This window comes from Dermacentor albipictus, chromosome 6, assembly GCF_038994185.2.
Source record: "Dermacentor albipictus isolate Rhodes 1998 colony chromosome 6, USDA_Dalb.pri_finalv2, whole genome shotgun sequence".
In the NCBI taxonomy this organism is placed as follows: Eukaryota; Metazoa; Arthropoda; class Arachnida; order Ixodida; family Ixodidae; genus Dermacentor; species Dermacentor albipictus.
In genome coordinates, this window is record NC_091826.1 from 138,299,818 (window position 1) to 138,318,132 (window position 18,315).

Below are 18,315 nucleotides of genomic sequence, written 5' to 3' on the forward strand. Positions count from 1 at the left end.
TTCTGTAGTCCGATTTCATTGCGCAACACAAATGGTGTAGAACTTTCTGGGAGACGCGCGGGCCCCAGCGATTACTCTGGAACCTTTGATGACTGATGTATAAAAGCCGATGCGCTTGACATGCTGATCAGACTTTCCACGATCGCCTAGTGTGTTCGTCGGTATCACTGTTCTTTGAGTGCTAGTTTTGTCATTCACAGTTTTTCACTACCACATGAAAATACGCTCAGAGGTGGTCGAAGTGATGCATAATCCAAAATGCATCACTTTAAATTGGTACAGGCCATTGAGTGTTATGAAAATGCCAAGTGCTGTCCTTCTTTTTAACGAACACCACAGGTGATGCCTAGGGACTCAAAAAAGGCTCATTGATGTTTTTATCAAACATTTTGTTCACTTCACTTTGAATTACTCGGCGTTCTGACAGAGAAACTTGATATGGTCATCGATGAATAGGTGTAGCATTGCCAGTATGAATGAGATGCTTGACCGTGAGTGTCTGTCCTGAAGGGCGATCGTTGAAGTTGAAAATGTCTCGGTAGGAGGATAAAACTTTGCAAAGGTCTTCAGCCTGCATAGAGGACAGGTCTGCTGCAACCATTTTCCTCATTTTGGGATCCTCACGCCTGAGGCTGGCGTAAGGTGCCTGCTAAGCTTGGAATAATCATTGGTTGATAAAGTCACCACTTGATGGTCGCCGAGAGAATCACCGTTGGCAAGGCAAATCCCTTGCGGTAGAATTTGGTTTGCCATTCTAAAGTTAAAAATAGGCATGTTAGTTCGGTTAGCAGTAATAATAAGAATAAGAACACTACGAGGCGCGGTGACATCATACTGCAGTGGAATGTTGGGCAGAGGAGTGATGAGGTACACGCCATCAGGAGCAGGTGGGGAAGGCAACAGTTCAATATAGGCTAATGACTTCGGTGGCGGGCAAATAAAGTTGGTGGGGCATAGCGGCACATGGGTGTGTCGGAGAGTTCTGTGAGAAATCTTGTCTGACAGCTGCCTGAATCATCACAATTCTGGTTGCAGCAGTTCAGGAGGTGTCGTGGAGGAGGTTGGCGAACAGGTGGCCTCGAGCTTGTGCCGTACAATGCGGGTTACATCGTCACAGGTGGTGGGCTGATTCGGGCGAACCTCACCTGTCGACGTAGCAGCAGTACAGGGTAGCCGCTTGTTGTGATGTGTGATACGGTGGCTCTTAGCTCGTTCAAGGCGACGGTATTCTTTTACGTTGGCATCAATAGTCAAGACGGTGCCGAAAACAAGGAAATTGAAAGTATCGGCCATGATTCCTTTTAGTACATTAACCACTTTATCTACTTGAGACATAGTGTCATCAGCTTTGCGGCAAAGAGCCAAAATGTCTTGGATGTATGAAACGTATGGCTCTGTAGATGTCTGAAGATGAGTTGCGAGACCCTTTCTCGCGCCAACCCTGCACCCAAAAGGGTCGCCGAACAGTTTGCACAGCATTTCTTTGAACATATCCAAGCTGGTTACCTCATCTTCATGCGTTTGCAGCCACCCGCATGAAGTGCTGCTGATATAAAAGATGACATTCATGAGCATAATCATTCGGTCCCACCTGTTATAAGCACTGATGCTTTCATAGAGCTTGATGCATTCATCAATGTCATGTCTCTCCAGGCCAGAGAACACACCATAATCGCACTGGTGGGCAACCATGTCGATTGAAGCAGGCTCACAAGCCACAGTTGTTGATGCTGCATTCTCTTCACCGGGAGGCATGGTGACAAGCTCGATATACCAACTGCTGTGGAACTCTGTGGTGAGGATGGGGGTCGCAAATCTCCACCAAGATGTTACGTGTGGAAAGACAAGGAGGACTATGTATGCAGTATTTACACTGGAGACAGATTGTTGCAGGCAGACACTCGCTTCCACTAAAAGTCCAGACACTTCATTGTCTTTCTCGCAGCGACATGTCTCTTGAGCATCTGTTGACGTTATTGTAATAATATGGTTATGATTAACAAAATCGAGCCCCTCTGTTTTCACACTTCTCTCATTCATTTATTTTGAGGGTCTCGAACCTGGCAGCCTAGATGTCATTAGGTAGCATGCAAGGGTTTATGCCTGCTCTTCTAAGATCACACATTATGTGACGCTATCAGGCAAAAAAGGATGTTCCACATCCGTCCACCTTGGCCTTCAGTGGTGCCAGTTAACACTCCTAAGGCTACATCTAGTAGTTTGCTGTGACATAGTTACTAGCGCAAACAAGACTACGGAAAAAAGGGGGGAAAGGACAGCGCTGTACTTCAACTGACAAGCTTTATTCAGAAAAACATGCAAAGAGGCCACCGTATGCTGAAATAAATGTGCAGACAGACACATAAACGAATGTGCCGCCTATTAGACAACCAAATGTGCAACAAAGCTGGTAAGAGCCCATGGCAAGCATTACGAAGCATATACCAGGTTCTTATTGAGGTACAACAGCTCTTTATCAGTGAGTGCCACTGATGGTGCGCTTACGCATTCATCAGCAGCTATTGAAGTGCAAAATGCCTAGAATATTTCCTTGTCTAACTGCCTGGTGAACTGTCTGAGCACTTGCATGTTATGAAAACGCAGGGAGCATTTACGAGTACATCATCGGCAGTGGTCAGCCAAATGGCCAGCGCATGCTAGAGTGTTTACAGCGTTACGGTGTACCTTAAGCTGGTCATTCAGGCACCTGCTTGTTTGTCTGATATAGCACTTTCCACAGGGAGTGGAATCCTGTATACAACCCCCACATTGCAGTTAACACAGTAGGCAACATGCTCTTTAGTGCATGCACCATGACTCCTGGTGTTTGCCAACCTGCCGATTCTTGCGAGCTTTGGCGGTGCTGAAAACACAACACCTACACCATAACATAGCAACTAAAGTGGTAGCAGCAAAAACCCACGCTTTGTCTTCATTGTCTTTGGTTTGCCTGACCTAGTCTTCTTCATCGCAACAATATTTTCTGTTTTCTGTTGTCTGAAATTTTGGCAGAAAAATTTGAAGAAAAATGCATGTGTGACAACTTTTGAACAGAAATAAAACAATCGCTCTCAATCTTGCTAAAATAGATCTCTGGTTAGCTCTTTTGTGCAGCAGGATACAAATTACCAGACCCCATGTTTTCTGCTCAATTTTCTACCAAACAGTGGCGTGAAGGCATAGGATTCTGTGGTAGTGTGAGGTTACTAGTAAGCAGTGAGACTACTTAACCACCAACACTAAATCAAGAATAATGCCTGTGACAAGCTGTGTGCAATGGTTGTATGGATGTCCCTTGTTATGATTTCATCTGTAATGACAGCGGCATGCGTATCTTATGTTTTCGCAGGTGAAAGAGTGCGAGGCACTAGTGTCGCGGCTGAGCAGCCAGCACCAGTTGGTTGCTGTGGACGCTGAGGGTGTCAACCTTGGTCCCCAAGGTCCGCTCACTCTGGTGCAGCTGGCTACCCCGGTGGGTGAGGTGTTCCTCTTTGATGTACAGTCGACACCCCAGCTCTTTGCTGAAGGACATTTGCGAGATATCCTGGAGGCCGAGCACATCACAAAGGTGATTATTGATGCCACTGCAGGGAAAGGGCATTCCAAAGCAATCTTTTTCTCTGCTTGCTAAAGTGCTAAAGCAACGAAGACTTACTCCATAGAACTCGTGTGTAATCAGAATGCTATTTAGCCAGCATGAGCACACTTGTCAGTGGGGATTGCCTTTGCAAAGATTCTCAACTCTTTAGCTATTCAAGACGTCATATAATGTCACAAGTATTTGCATGCCTTTGCCCCGGACTGGCATGTCTTTGCTCCGGAATCACTGGCTCCGGACAGGCCGCCATTGGAATATGAACCTGGCAACGTTTAACGCTAGAACGTTATCTAGTGAGGCGAGTCTAGCAGTGCTATTGGAGGAATTAGAGGGCAGTAAATGGGATATAGTAGGGCTCAGTGAAGTTAGGAGGCCAAAAGAAGCATATACAGTGCTAAAAAGCGGGCACGTCCTGTGCTACCGGGGTTTAGCGGAGAGAAGAGAACTAGGCGTCGGGTTCCTGATTAATAAGAATATAGCTGGTAACATACAGGAATTCTATAGCATTAACGAGAGAGTGGCAGGTATTGTTGTGAAACTTAATAAGAGGTACAAAATGAAGATTGTACAGGTCTACGCCCCTACATCCAGTCATGATGACCAGGAAGTGGAAAGTTTCTATGAAGACGTGGAATCGGCGATGGGTAGAGTGAAAACTAAACACACTATACTAATGGGCGACTTTAATGCCAAGGTAGGCAAGAAGCAGGCTGGAGACAAGGCAGTGGGGGAATATGGCATAGGCACTAGGAATAGCAGGGGAGAGTTATTAGTAGAGTTTGCGGAACAGAATAATATGAGGATAATGAATACCTTCTTCCGCAAGCGAGATAGCCGAAAGTGGACGTGGAGGAGCCCGAACGGCGAGACTAGAAATGAAATAGACTTCATACTCTGCGCTAACCCTGGCATCATACAAGATGTGGACGTGCTCGGCAAGGTGCGCTGCAGTGACCACAGGATGGTAAGAACTTGAATTAGCCTAGACCTGAGGAGGGAACGGAAGAAACTGGTACATAAGAAGCCGATTAATGAGTTAGCGGTAAGGGGAAAAATAGAGGAATTCCAGATCAAGCTACAGAACAGGTATTCGGCTTTAACTCAGGAAGAGGACCTTAGTGTTGAAGCAATGAACGACAATCTTGTGCGCATCATTAAGGAGTGTGCAATGAAGTCGGTGGTAACTCCGTTAGGCAGGACACCAGTAAACTATCGCAGGAGACGAAAGACCTGATCAAGAAATGCCAATGTATGAAAGCCTCTAACGCTACAGCTAGAATAGAACTGGCAGAACTTTCGAAGTTAATCAACAAGCGTAAGACAGCTGACATAAGGAAGTATAATATGGATAGAATTGAACATGCCCTCAGGAATGGAGGAAGCCTAAAAACAGTGAAGAAGAAACTAGGAATTGGCAAGAATCAGATGTGTGCGTTAAGAGACAAAGCCGGCAATATCATTACTAATATGGATGAAATAGTTCAAGTGGCTGAGGAGTTCTGTAGAGATTTATACAGTACCAGTGGCACCCACGACGATAATGGAAGAGAAAATAGTCTAGAGGAATTCGAAATCCCACAGGTAACACCGGAAGAAGTAAAGAAAGCCTTGGGAGATATGCAAAGGGGGAAGGCAGCTGGGGAGGATCAAGTAACAGCAGATTTGTTGAAGGATGGTGGGCAGATTGTTCTAGAGAAACTGGCCACCCTGTATACGCAATGCCTCATGACCTCCAGCGTACCGGAATCTTGGAAGAACGCTATTATAATCCTGATCCATAAGAAAGGGGACGCCAAAGACTTGAAAAACTATAGACCGATGAGCTTACTGTCAGTTGCCTACAAACTATTTACTAAGGTAATCGCAAATAGAATCAGGAACACCCTAGACTTCTGTCAAACATAGGACCAGGCAGGATTCCGTAAAGGCTACTCAACCATATACCATATTCACACTATCAATCAGGTGATAGAGAAATGTGCAGAATATAAACAACCCTTATATATAGCTTTCATTGATTACGAGAAAGCGTTTGATTCTGTCGAAACCTCAGCAGTCATGGAGGCATTACGGAATCAGGGTGTAGACGAGCCATATGTAAAAATACTGAAAGATATCTATAGCGGCTCTATAGCCACCGTAGTCCTCCATAAAGAATGCAACAAAATCCCAATAAAGAAAGGCGTCAGGCAGGGAGGTGCTATTCACAGCCTGTTTACAGGAGGTATTCAGAGACCTGGATTGGGAAGAATTGGGGATAAAAGTTAATGGAGAATACCTTAGTAACTTGAGATTCGCTGATGATATTGCCTTGCTTAGTAACTCAGTGGACCAACTGCAATGCATGCTCACTGACCTGGAAAGGCAAAGCAGAAGAGTGGGTCTAAAAATGAATCTGCAGAAAACTAAAGTAATGCTTAACAGTCTCGGAAGAGAACAGCAATTTACAATAGGCAGCGAGGCACTGGAAGTCGTAAGGGAATACATCTACTTAGGGCAGGTAGTGACTGCTGATCCGGATCATGAGACGGAAATAATCAGAAGAATAAGAATGGGCTGGGGTGCGTTTGGCAGGCATTCTCAGATCATGAACGGTAGGTTTCCATTATCCCTCAAGAGAAAGGTGTATAATAGCTGTGTCTTACCAGTGCTCACCTACGGGGCAGAAACCTGGAGGCTTACGAAAAGGGTTCTACTCAAATTGAGGACGACGCAACGAGCTATGGAAAGAAGAATGATAGGTGTAACGTTAAGGGATAAGAAAAGAGCAGATTGGGTGAGGGAACAAACGCGAGTTAATGACATCTTAGTTGAAATCAAGAAGAAGAAATGGGCATGGGCAGGACATGTAATGAGGAGGGAAGATAACCGATGGTCATTAAGGGTTACGGACTGGATTCCAAGGGAAGGGAAGCGCAGCATGGGGCGGCAGAAAGTTAGGTGGGCAGATGAGATTAAGAAGTTTGCAGGGACGGCATGGCCACAATTAGTACATGACCGGGGTTGTTGGAGAAATATGGGAGAGGCCTTTGCCCTGCAGTGGGCACAACCAGGCTGATGATGATGATGATGATGCTAACCATTTTTGCTATTTCTTTTTAATGGCTTTGCCAGTGAGGCCTCTGTGCAAAATCTTTGACCAGGCTGTAGTCACATATACGACATAACCTTTATTGATCTTTGTATGCATGACTCTACAGAAACATAACCATTGCACTTAATACGCTAGACCTTGGTAGTCAATCCACTGTACCTTGCAGTCAAAAGCATTTTCGTGCAAAGGAAAGGAGGGCAAAATTTGAGGAGGAGAAGGGATTGCACACTGCAAGTCCACCACGGACGAAGTCAAAACAAAAATATGAATAAAATAAAAGGCACGGCTGGCAGTGAGCGTATGCTCACGTGCTTGTTACCACAGAAACAGCAAAAGTGAAACCACGTGACTTTGCTCCACCAGCAAGAAGATGCGGATAAGCCCCAGACATCCTCACCTGCCCTCGCTCGCGGGCTTGGGCTGCAAGATATAGAAATATTGCTACCTTTAGTTTTACTCAGGGGCCTTATTCGCACAGAGCAAGCATGTGACCCTCCCAGTGACCTTCTCGCTGATTTCCTCCACACAGTGCACAATGTGCGCTTGTTATCAGCGGTAAGCGGCGGCGCCGCCATGGCGCTGCGGCCACGTTGGCCACGGCATTGTGGAAGTAGTGCACAGTGGGATAACTGTTACACTGTGCTGCCGTCTTTGTGCCCAGTGTGCCCAAAGTCACTCTACCCAAGTCTCTGTTGGCTCCCTCTCGCAGCTTGCGCATAAGAGCCAATCGCGACTGAGAAATTCGATCCCGATCTAGCTCAATCGCTGTCGAAAACGTGCCACATGACACCTGTATTAGACTTCCTCAGAGCTGTCCAAAGCAAAAGTTCTAATACAAAGACTAATGCTTATGAGATTATTCACACTAATACAGTCTTTTAGGTGTAGTAATGTATTAGTATAATAGATCTATTGTTGTATTGTTCTATTAGTGTGATATGTCTGTTGGTGCATGTATAATAGGTCTATTAGTAATTACAATGTAAAATAATGGCAATTAGAATAAGGCTATTAGAATAGGTCTTTTGGTGTGAAAGCACAATCAAGGCGTGGTTACTATGAGGGCTCTCCGGCGGTATCGCTTTATCTTTCGATAGCATTATTGACTTCGACTTCAGGTCGATGATTGCGCCGTGTTAGTTTTTATTGGGCAAATCTGTGCCCACAAAAACAGGCTACACTTATAGCACAACGATAGCGATGAACAGGGTTGGCGATCGGCGAAAATCTGATCGGCGGGTCAAGCGCGTCGGCTTTTATACAGTGGTCGTCGAATGTTCCAGACTAATCGTTGGGACCCGCGGGCCGTTCACAAAGTCCTACACCATTCGCAGTTCTACACCATTCGCATCAGGCGATGAAATCGGATAACACAACGTTCGGCGACAACAGACAGCGGATAGAAGCATCGATAACTTTCCAGAAACTTCGGATACATGCAGGCGCGTCCTGTGTGCGATAACATTTGTTAGGCGGCGAAATGTGGCCGCCCGATAAAGATAAGTACATGTGACAATGCCCCCCTTTTAAAAAGCATCGACCCGATGCTGCACACAAACGAAGGTAAAAAACAAAAGCACTCGTAGCAAAGAAAAGAACAAAAATGGCGAAGTTCGTCAGCGTCCGTAAAACGGTTCAGGACACACCACATGGACCACTTCAGATCACGCGCGGCGCCGCTGTGAATGCGAAATGCTGTCTGGCACGACCTCATAGTCCAGTGTGCCAACACGTCGGATGACCTTGTAGGGTCCGAAATAGCGTCACAGTAGTTTCTCACTCAGTCCTCGTCGGCGTATTGGGGTCCATACCCAAACACGGTCACCGGGCTGGTACTCGACGAAGAGTCGTCGGAGGTTGTAGCGTTGGCTGTTGGTCCTCTGTTGGTTCTTGATCCGCAGGCGGGCGAGCTGTCGGGCTTCTTCGGTGCGCTGGAGATATGTAGCGACGTTAAGATTTTCCTCGTCAGTGACGTGCGGCAGCATGGTGTCTAGCGTCATCGTCGGGTTCCTGCCGTATGCTAGCTTGAACAGCATGATCTGTGTTGTTTCTTGCACCGCCGTGTTGTAAGCGAATGTTGCGTACGGCAGGACCACATCCCACGTCTTGTGCTTGAGGTCGACGTACATTGCTAACATGTCGGCGAGGGTCTTGTTCAGGCGCTCCGTGAGACCATTCGTCTGCGGATGGTAGGCCGTTGTCCTCCTGTGACTTGTCTGGCTATATTGCAGAATAGCTTGCATGAGCTCTGCTGTAAAAGCCGTTCCTCTGTCGGTGATGAGGACTTCTGGAGCACCATGTCGCAGCAGAATGTTCTCGACGAAAAATTTCGCCGCTCCTGTCGAGAAGTACCTGTTGCCCCGGATTGAAGATCTCTGGTCAGCGTTGTCTGGTGGACAGAAGTTTACCAAGCTCGACCTCAGAGGTGACTTAAGAAGGAAGAGTACGAAACGACAGATTGAGCTTCATCAGAAGTTCATCTTTCAAAGTTAGTAAAGGCAATAAGTGATTGTAAAGGTGCTTCCTTAACCCTGTTTTTCACAGCAAAATCTCATAAGGAAGGAATTCCGTTCCGTGCCATCGTAAGCAAGAAAGGCTCTTGGCTGCAGATAGTTAGCCAGTTTCTTCTAAAGAACTTGAAATTGTTGCATGTTCAGCGCTCAATCTGTCATTTCGTACTCTTCCTTCCCAAGTCTTTATTTTTCTTTTTTGGCGCAACGATGTATTCTTTATATACCTTTTTTGTATCCTCGAAAGCGTCCGGGAGAAACTGAGGTGCCCAGCGGTCGGATCGTCATGTAGGGCGTGCAGTACTTCTGGACGCAGCGCCCACGGAACAACAAGAAGGTAGTTGGCACGGACTGGTGAGAAGTTCTTGAGAAGTAGGTTGTTTTGAAGCGTGAACGAAGACAATCCACGCTTAAATGCCCTTGGGACAACGTCGGTGTGCCCTTCCAAATGCTCGATTAGGGCTTTTAGCTCCGGGTCTCCTTGTTGTTGTTCGACGAAGTCTTCCGCGCTTATCATTCCAAGGAATGCGTCGTCATCCTCGTCATATTGCGACGACGGGTCAATGGAGGCGCGTGATAAGCAATCGGCATCAGAGTGTTTTCGTCCGAACTGTATGTTACAGTGATGTCGTATTCTTGTAGTCTGAGGCTCCACCGTGCCAGCCGTCCTGAAGGGTCCTTTAAATTAGCTAGCCAACACAATGCGTGGTGGTTGCTGACCACTTTGAATGGCCTGCCATATAGGTAAGGGCGAAATTTCGCTGTAGCCCAAACGATGGCGAGGCATTCCTTTTGCGTTGTAGAATAATTGCCTTCTGCTTTTGACAACGACCGGCTAGCGTAAGCTATCACGTGCTCATGTCGATCTTTTCTCTGGACTAGGACGGCACCGAGGCCTAGGCTACTGGGGTCAGTGTGGATTTTGGTGTGCTCATCAAAGTGCGCAAGTACGGGCGGCGACTGCATGCATCGTTTGAGTTCTTGAAATGCGTCGGCCTGCGGCGTTTCCCACTTGAACTCGACGTCACATTTAGTTAGCAGTCTCAGCGGCTCAGCGATTCGTGAAAAGTCCTTGACAAATCGCCTGGAGTAGGCACACACGCCAAGAAATCTACGCACTGCCTTCTTGTCGATACGCTGCGGGAACTTTGCGATGGCAGCTGTTTTCTGAGAGTCGGGGTGGACTCCAGACTTGCTGATGACATAGCCTAGAAACAGAAGCTCATCGTAAGCGAAGCGACACTTTTCTGGCTTCAGAGTGAGCCCTGATGACTTGATGGCCTCTAGTACTGTTGCAAGCCGCCTAAGGTGATCGTCGAAATTTCCGGCGAAGACGACGTCATCCAAATAAACGAGACAGGTCCAAATAAACGAGACACTTCAATCCTGCTTAAACTGTGTCCATCACGTGCTGGAACATTGCAGGTGCCGAGCACAGTCCAAATGGCATAACCTTGAACCCGTAGAGGCCGTCTGGGGTGATGAAGGCGGTCTTTTCGCTATCTCTTTCGTCGACTTCTATTTGCCAATAGCCAGACTTGAGGTCCATCGACGAGAAATATTTAGCGTTGCAGAGCCGATCTAATGCGTCATCTATTCGTGGGAGGGGGTATACGTCCTTCTTCATGATCTTGTTCAGACGACGATAATCGACACAGAAACGTAGGGTTCCATCCTTTTTCTTCACCAGGACAACAGGGGATGCCCACGGGCTTTCCGACGGCTGGGTGTTGTCGTCGCGCTGCATTTTGTCGACTTGTTCTCTTACAGCTTCACATTCTTGCGGTGAAACTCGGTAATGGCTCTGGTGGAGTGGTCAAGCGCATTCTTCAGTTATTATGAGATGCTTTGCAACTGGTGTTTGTCGATTCCTCGATGACGTCGAAAAGCAGCCTTTGTATCGTCAGAGCACACTTCTGAGCTGCTGTTGCTTAATCACGGGGAGACCTGGAATAATGTCGTAGTCTGGTTCGGGAACCATGGTCGTCGGGGTAGATGCGTCAGAATCCGAGAGGACAAACGCATTACTGGTTTCCAGAATTTCCTCTATGTACGCGATCGTCATGCCCTTGTTGATGTGCTTGAATTCCTGGCTGAAGTTTGTCAGCAACACTTCAGTTTTCCCTCTATCCAGTCGAGCGATCTTTCTTGCGACGCTAATTCCACGGTCTAGCAGTAGACGTTGGTCGCCTTCGATGAGGCCTTCTGTGTCAGCGAGTGTTTTGGTGCCGACCGAAATAACAATGCTGGAGCGAGGCGGGATGCTAACTCGATCTTCGAGCACAATCAAGGCGTGGTTACTACGAGGGCTCTCCGGCGGTATCGCTTTATCTTCCGATAGCATTATTGACTTCGACTTCAGGTCGATGATTGCACCGTGTTAGTTTTTATTGCGCGAACCTGTGCCCACAAAAACAGGCTACACTTATAGCACAAGGATAGTGACGAACAGGGTCGGCGATTGGCGAAAATCTAATCGGCGGGTCAAGCGCGTGGGCTTTTATACAGTGGTCGTCGAATGTTCCAGACTAATCGTTGGGACCGGCGTGCCGTCCACAAAGTTCTACACCTTTCGCGTCAGGCGACGAAATTAGATAACACAACGTTCGGCGACAACAGACAGCGGATAGAAGCATCGATAACTTTCCAGAAACTTCGGATACATGCAGGCGTGTCCTGTGTGCGATAACATTTGTTAGGCGGCGAAACGTGGTCCTCCGATAAAGATAAGTACACGTGTCAATATAGGTAATTATGAATTCAGTAAAAACTTGTTCATATGTTTTGCAAAAAACTGGCAGAAAAACATACTAATGGGGAAAACATTCAATTCAAAGTAACTAAAAGAATTCACAGCCTCAACTATTGTTGACATCTACGTAATACGAAGTGTCACATGGATTGTTGCGGCATGAGACACCGATGCGCATCGAGCTGGTGGTGCACTGGCAGCCCAAGACGAATTTTGTTATTTTCCTATTACCTAGTGTTTTGACTCCTTCGTTACTGTGAGAAAGTGGTCATTTTTTATAGGTCTCGGAGAAAAATTCTTTACCACTACAAATAATATTCCAGCACACATTGCAGCATGGCATATTGTACATAATGAGATGCTCTTTCCAAAGCCATATGTTGTCGAACAAAAAACTTTATTAGGTAAAACGAAAGTTCTAGAAAGCGCCATTTTTGCTGCCAGTTCATAAAAACAACAACAAAAGAAAACATGATATCTACAAAAAAAATTAATTTCAAAAGAAATTAAGATTATACATTTCAAAAATAAATGCTGACTAGACCGCTGTTCTTCGGATACAAAAAAAAAACTAAGACCAGTTCATCCCTCATGCCATGCGGGGAAGCAGTTCCTGGATATTGTGAAGTATAGGTGCACTTCGCACTTTTCCCACAAGACGTCTGGTTTTTGTTCAACTTTGCGGTCCTCATAGCACATTTTGCAGCTTCGCCTTTTCGGCATCTTCTGAGGATGGTCCAATGAGATGTTCAAGTAGCGTACTTCACCAGTTTGTCTAGAGTCATGCACCTCTTCCAGGACCAATTGCTCTCAGCACAGCTGGGCAACTATGAGATTATGCATCCAAGCATATCTGTTTGCATTTTTGCAGATTGTGTTTATCACCTGTGAAGAGAAGAAGAGTAGAAAGATATTCCACGCCATTGTAAGCTGCCTTGCACTGATTCGTAGTACTGGGCCGAGATGTGCCATGGGTGGCCTTCTTGGCATGAATGAAAGTTTCTCGGTTGCCGATGGCAGCGCATCATTGCCAGATGAAGTAGGCACACTGAAGATAATGAGTAGAGCTCTCAGGTCGCCCAAAAAGATCCGCTGATAAATGTGCACAATGAAGGAGACGGCTCAAGGCTGTAAAGGAAACTTGCTGGTGAACAGCTGCAAATGTCCCATGCTGACTCAAAACATTGTTGCTGTCGGAGCTTGATTCTGCTTTGCTGTCGTCTTCAGAATCATAACTCGAGTCCTCATTACTAAATTGAAGTGCGGACGCAGCATAGTTTCGAGCACGCTTTTCTCACGATGCAGCCGTGCATGACAACGCCATGGAGGCAACTTTCGATAACTGCGCAGTCACATGGGCAACACCCCTTGCCAGGATTTTACGAAAGAAGCGAAACCTAAACTTTTGGAAACCGTTTGAAAATGCCAGGTCCACATGTTAGACATGCGGTGGACCTTCAGAAATACACTTTGGCGGAATAAAACGACTCGGACTCCAAACCAAGGCTCATTAGTAAACAGTTGGCATTATTTTCGGTTAATTATCACCGCTCAGCACTCTCGGACGGCAAAGCCGGTGATATAATTTAATTCTTGACTTGTTGGGAGTAATTTGACTACAAAATTTTTATGCTAGGGCAGCATAACCTTGAGCGGCATGCTTTTTTTCTCGAGCGCGGCAGAAGGCGACAGCCGCGCCTCTTTTCACTACAACATATGCACATTAGTTCACAAAAATGTCCGTCGGAAATCACAATGTCGCCGGAGCAGGAAAATTTAATCTGATTCTGAAAGTTCAGTGCCTGTACTAACTATTAGATTGCCTTAAGTGGATAATAAACGGCTCCAATGTGTTGCAAGCGGCGATCCAAAGCATCAATCATTGCTAATCGATTTGAATAGACGTAACGAAAGAGTTCAGAGGATGACGGGAAACAGCACCGAAATTGATTGAGCTGTTGGGCAATGCCAGATGGCCCCGAAACGAAATGTGATTCCCACGTTGCACTGCCTGTAGCAGGGAACGGCAGCATGCGAAATGGCAGTAGGGAACAATGGCACGCACTTGACCTTCCGACGCTGTTTGAAGATCAAGCAATATTTTTTAAATTTATTTATTTACATACTCTCAAGGCCCAAGGGCATTACAGAGAGGAGTGGTGAGTGCATATGTAGTTGTTGGCAATGTTCTTGAAATTAGTGGTGTCACAGATAGCAGCGATGAAAGCGGGAAGGAGGTTCCGGTGACCGATGTGAGGTGAAATGTAGGATGGGTGAATGAACAACTCATCTTTAGGAAAGGGATTAGGGTAGTAAATCTTGTGAAAGAGGCATAAGTGCATAAACTTACGGTTTACTGGAAGGTCTGGTAAACCGAGCGTCACTTTCACTGATGATACGCTTGCATGATGTGCATAATTTGATAGAATGAAATGAGCGGCCATATTCTGAAGTGATTCAAGAATATTTGTTAGATTAGCTTGACCAGGGTCCCAAATAGAGCAGGCATATTCGAGCTTAGGATGCACCAATGACTTATAAAGTTGTGACTTAACGTGAACAGTCGCACTGGAAAAATTGCGACGTATGAAACCGAGCATGTGGTTAGTGTTATTAAATATGTATTGGGGATGTACATGCCACGAGAGATTACTAGTCATATGTATACCAAGATATTTGTAAGGTGCTACAGAGGCTAATGGTGTGTTATTGTGGGATAGTTGAGAGACAACAGGGCAAGAGGACGTCCATGAGACACGCATGCTTTTACATTTATTAATATTAAAGGTCATTAAAGAATCGGAGCAGCAAAAAGATATGGCGGTAAGGTCGGATTGCAGGGCAGCATGGTCAGAGGCGTTAGTGATGACGAGGTAAACTGTGCAGTCATCGGCAAAAAGTTTTATAGAAGTAACGAACTTGGAGAGGTCATTAATAAAAATTAGAAAAAGTAGTTGACCCAAAACAGACCCCTAAAGTACACCAGACTACCCAATAGCGGTGGATGAGTCATGTCCGTTAGCAGATACATATTGGAAGTGGTTAGAAAGGAAGCATTCAATCCAGCACAAGATGTTAGTATCGATATTAAGTTTACGCAACTTAAGGAAAAGCAATTTGTGAGACACAGATTCGAAAACTTTTGTGAAATCCAAGAATATACAATCAGTTGTTAGTCCTTTGTCTGCAACACTAAATAAATCGTAATAAATTCTGCCAGAGAGCTCTCGTAGTCACCACGCCTTGAGTGTGCTCGAAGATCAAGTGAGCATCCCACCTCGCTTCACTATTGTCATTTCTATCAGCACCGAAACACCCGCAGACATGAAGGCATCATAGAAGGGGATCAGCGTCCACTGCTCGATTGTGAAATTTGTGTCGCAAGAAGGATCGCTCGACTGCATGGAGGAAAAGCGAAAGTGATGCTGACGAGCTACAGCCAGGAGTTCAAGCATGTCAACAAGGGCACAACGATTGCATACATTGAGTAAATTGTAGAAACCAGCAATATGTTTGTCCTCTCAAATTCTGCCTCATCTACTCTGATGACCATAGTTCCCGAACCAGATTTCGACATAAATCCAAGTCTCCCCGTGAGTGAGCAGCAACAGCTCAGAAGTCTTCTGACGGTACAAAGACTGCTTTTTGACGTCATCAAGGCTTCAACAAACACTAGTTGCAAAGCATTGCTTAATAACTTAAAAGTGTGCTCGACCCCTCCGCCAGAGCCCTTGCTGAGTTTCAATGTGAGAACGTGAAACTATACGGCAACAAGTTGGCAAAATGCCGCGTGATGACATCATCAAGCTGTCAAAAAGACTGTGGGCATCTCCTGTAGTCTTGGTGAAAAAAAAGGACGGAGCCTTACGTTTCTGCATCAATTATCGTTGACTGTTCAAGATTACGAAGAAGGGTGTACAGTCGAAACCCGCAATAGCGAAATCACCGGGGAAAGCAAACATCTCGCTTTTGTGGGAATTTCGTTAGCGTGAAAATGAGGCAGAAAAGACAGGGAAGGAAATTGGCTTGCACAAAAAAAAAAATATTGCCAAAAGTCAGTCAGCTTACTTTGCCGAGCCTTGCCTTGCAGCAATTTCACTGCTCTCGACTCGCACTGCAAGAAGTGATCCATTGCCACGTCGTCATCATGCTCACCAAAAAATCATCGAATTACATCGAAGGCATTCAACACATCCCGCGGGTTCGCAGTCCTCTCTTGATTTGGTGTCTGGTGGTCGTCGGCGGCGTCGGCACCTTGGCAAACGCTACTTATGATGACCTCATCAGTCATCTCTTCATGGACGACAACACCTTCATCCACACGAACGAGCTCATCGATGCTGAATCGGCGTAGTTATAGCGAAGCAGCGCAACACGCCCCGCGGGAGGCGACGCTGCAGCCACAGGAAGCCGGGAAGCAGGGAGAGGTAGGAGAGAGTGAAAGGGTGATTATCGCTGGCGACTCAAACATGGCTGGGTGCTCAAAAGCAATTGTGGAGAGGGTGAAAGGCGACAAAAGAGTGGCGGTAGGGACATTTCCAGGGCGGACACTGGGTTCTGTCATGGAGCGAGCAAAAGAAAAGCTCACGGAAAATGCCCACGTGCGCAACCTTGTCGTAGTAGCAGGTGGGCTAAATGACGTCCTGAACAGGAAAGGGCCAGGACTAGCCCAGCGCTTGGCGAAGGGGGTGGACGACTTGCGCGAGCTATCCCCTCAGGTGCAGATCGTGGTGTGCACGGTGCCGGAGGTGCCTGTGCGTGACAGTCACGTACAAAGAGCCGTAATGGCTGCCAATGAGGCAATATGGAAAATGAGCCGAGAGAAAGGCTTCGAGGTTGTCGAAGTAAACAGGGAAGTGAGAAGTTGTGGTGGTTTTAAACGAGATGGGATCCACTTCAATTACAGGCTAGCACGAGAAGTGGGCTGGCGACTTGGGGGTCGCGCTGTTGCTTTTTTAGGGGGCCCGCGGGCGCTCAGGAGGTCAGAGTAGGTAGTAATAAAGAAGGTCCCCTAGGGGAACAGCAGAAGAGCATCGCCGTCGATAAGAGAAAAAGGAGGAAAGCAAGAACAAAAGCTCGCCATGCAATAGGCTACATAAACATGCAGGGCGGCAGAAGAAAGGAAAAGAGGGCAGAGATTGAGGAGCAGTTACATAGAGAACAAATAGGGGTGTATGCGGTTACAGAAACGCACCTTAGAGACTCAGAAGAGCCGCCAGTTATTGAGAATTATGTATGGGAAGGGTGCAACAGAACTAAGTCGGAAAGAAAGGGAGGGGGAGTCGGAATGCTCATCCATCAGGGAGCCAAATGGAAAAGAGTAAATTCACAATGTCAAGAGCATCTTTGGTTATCAGGTACAATGAGTGGGAAAGAAACTTGGCTTGGAGTTACGTATTTGTGGACCGGAATAAATTGCACAGAGAAGAATAAAGAGTTAGTGGAATGCATAAGCGCTGATATTAGGGGTTTCGGGAATGGTGCTGAGATAGTCCTATTAGGTGACATGAATGCCCACATACAGGATTTAGATGGCTATACCGACAATAACGGGAAGTCAATGCTAGACCTTTGCGAGCAACATAACCTCGTGATCGTGAATACAGGGCCTAAGTGTGAAGGACAGATCACGTGGGAAGTGGGAAACCGGCAATCGACCATTGATTACTGTCTGATGACAGAAGGAATTCATGATAAGTTGAGAGAAATGGTCATCGATGAGGAAGGGTTTAGCAGCATAGGCAGTGACCATAAACGCATCATTTTGAAAATGGGATATGTAGTTGGGAAAGAGAGCAACGAAAGCAAAATGGCCAGCCCAAATTTGAACGCTGAACAAATAGCAAATATAGTCACTAGAGTGGAGGAAGAAATTGGCAAGTCGCCAAGTAAGGGGTGGGAATATGGAGAGCTTCTAAGTGTAGTAACGACAGAAATACGGAAAGAGAAACAACACGTTCATTGGAAAGGAAAAAAGAAACCGAAAAGCTGGTGGAACAAGGAGATACGAGAAGCGATCGCCGAAAGACAGAAAGCATCTCGAGAGCACAGGCAGGCAAAGAAGGCGCAGTTGCCACAGGATGAAGTAACCGGTAAATGGGAAATATACCGGGAGAAAAAGTCTATGGTTCAAATACTGGTGCAAGCAAAATTAAAAGGTGAAAGTGAAAGTTGGTTGTCAGAAATACGTGAGAAAAAGAAGGCCGCACCTAGAATATTTTGGAATCACATAAAATTATTAGGCAGGAAATCAACAACAATACAACAACATATCCTAGACGAAGATGAAAACAGACTGGAAGGAGAAGCAGCAATAAATTACATCCAAAAAGTAACAGCCGAATCTTTCCAAGGCAAGGAC

The 18,315-nt window shown here is 46.2% G+C and overlaps 1 protein-coding gene across 2 annotated transcripts in view; it reads left to right on the plus strand.

Moving 5' to 3' along the window:
* Positions 1-18,315, plus strand: part of egl (Egl_like_exo domain-containing protein) — a 325,918-nt gene that overhangs the window by 202,839 nt on the left and 104,764 nt on the right. The window contains exons 5-6 of one of the 2 annotated variants that reach the window (XM_070541355.1): positions 3,350-3,568; positions 12,826-12,993. In XM_070541355.1, coding sequence (XP_070397456.1) covers positions 3,350-3,568; positions 12,826-12,993 — 387 coding nt within the window. The remainder of the gene's footprint in view (positions 1-3,349; positions 3,569-12,825; positions 12,994-18,315) is intronic. The other variant, XM_070541356.1, reaches the window with a different exon arrangement.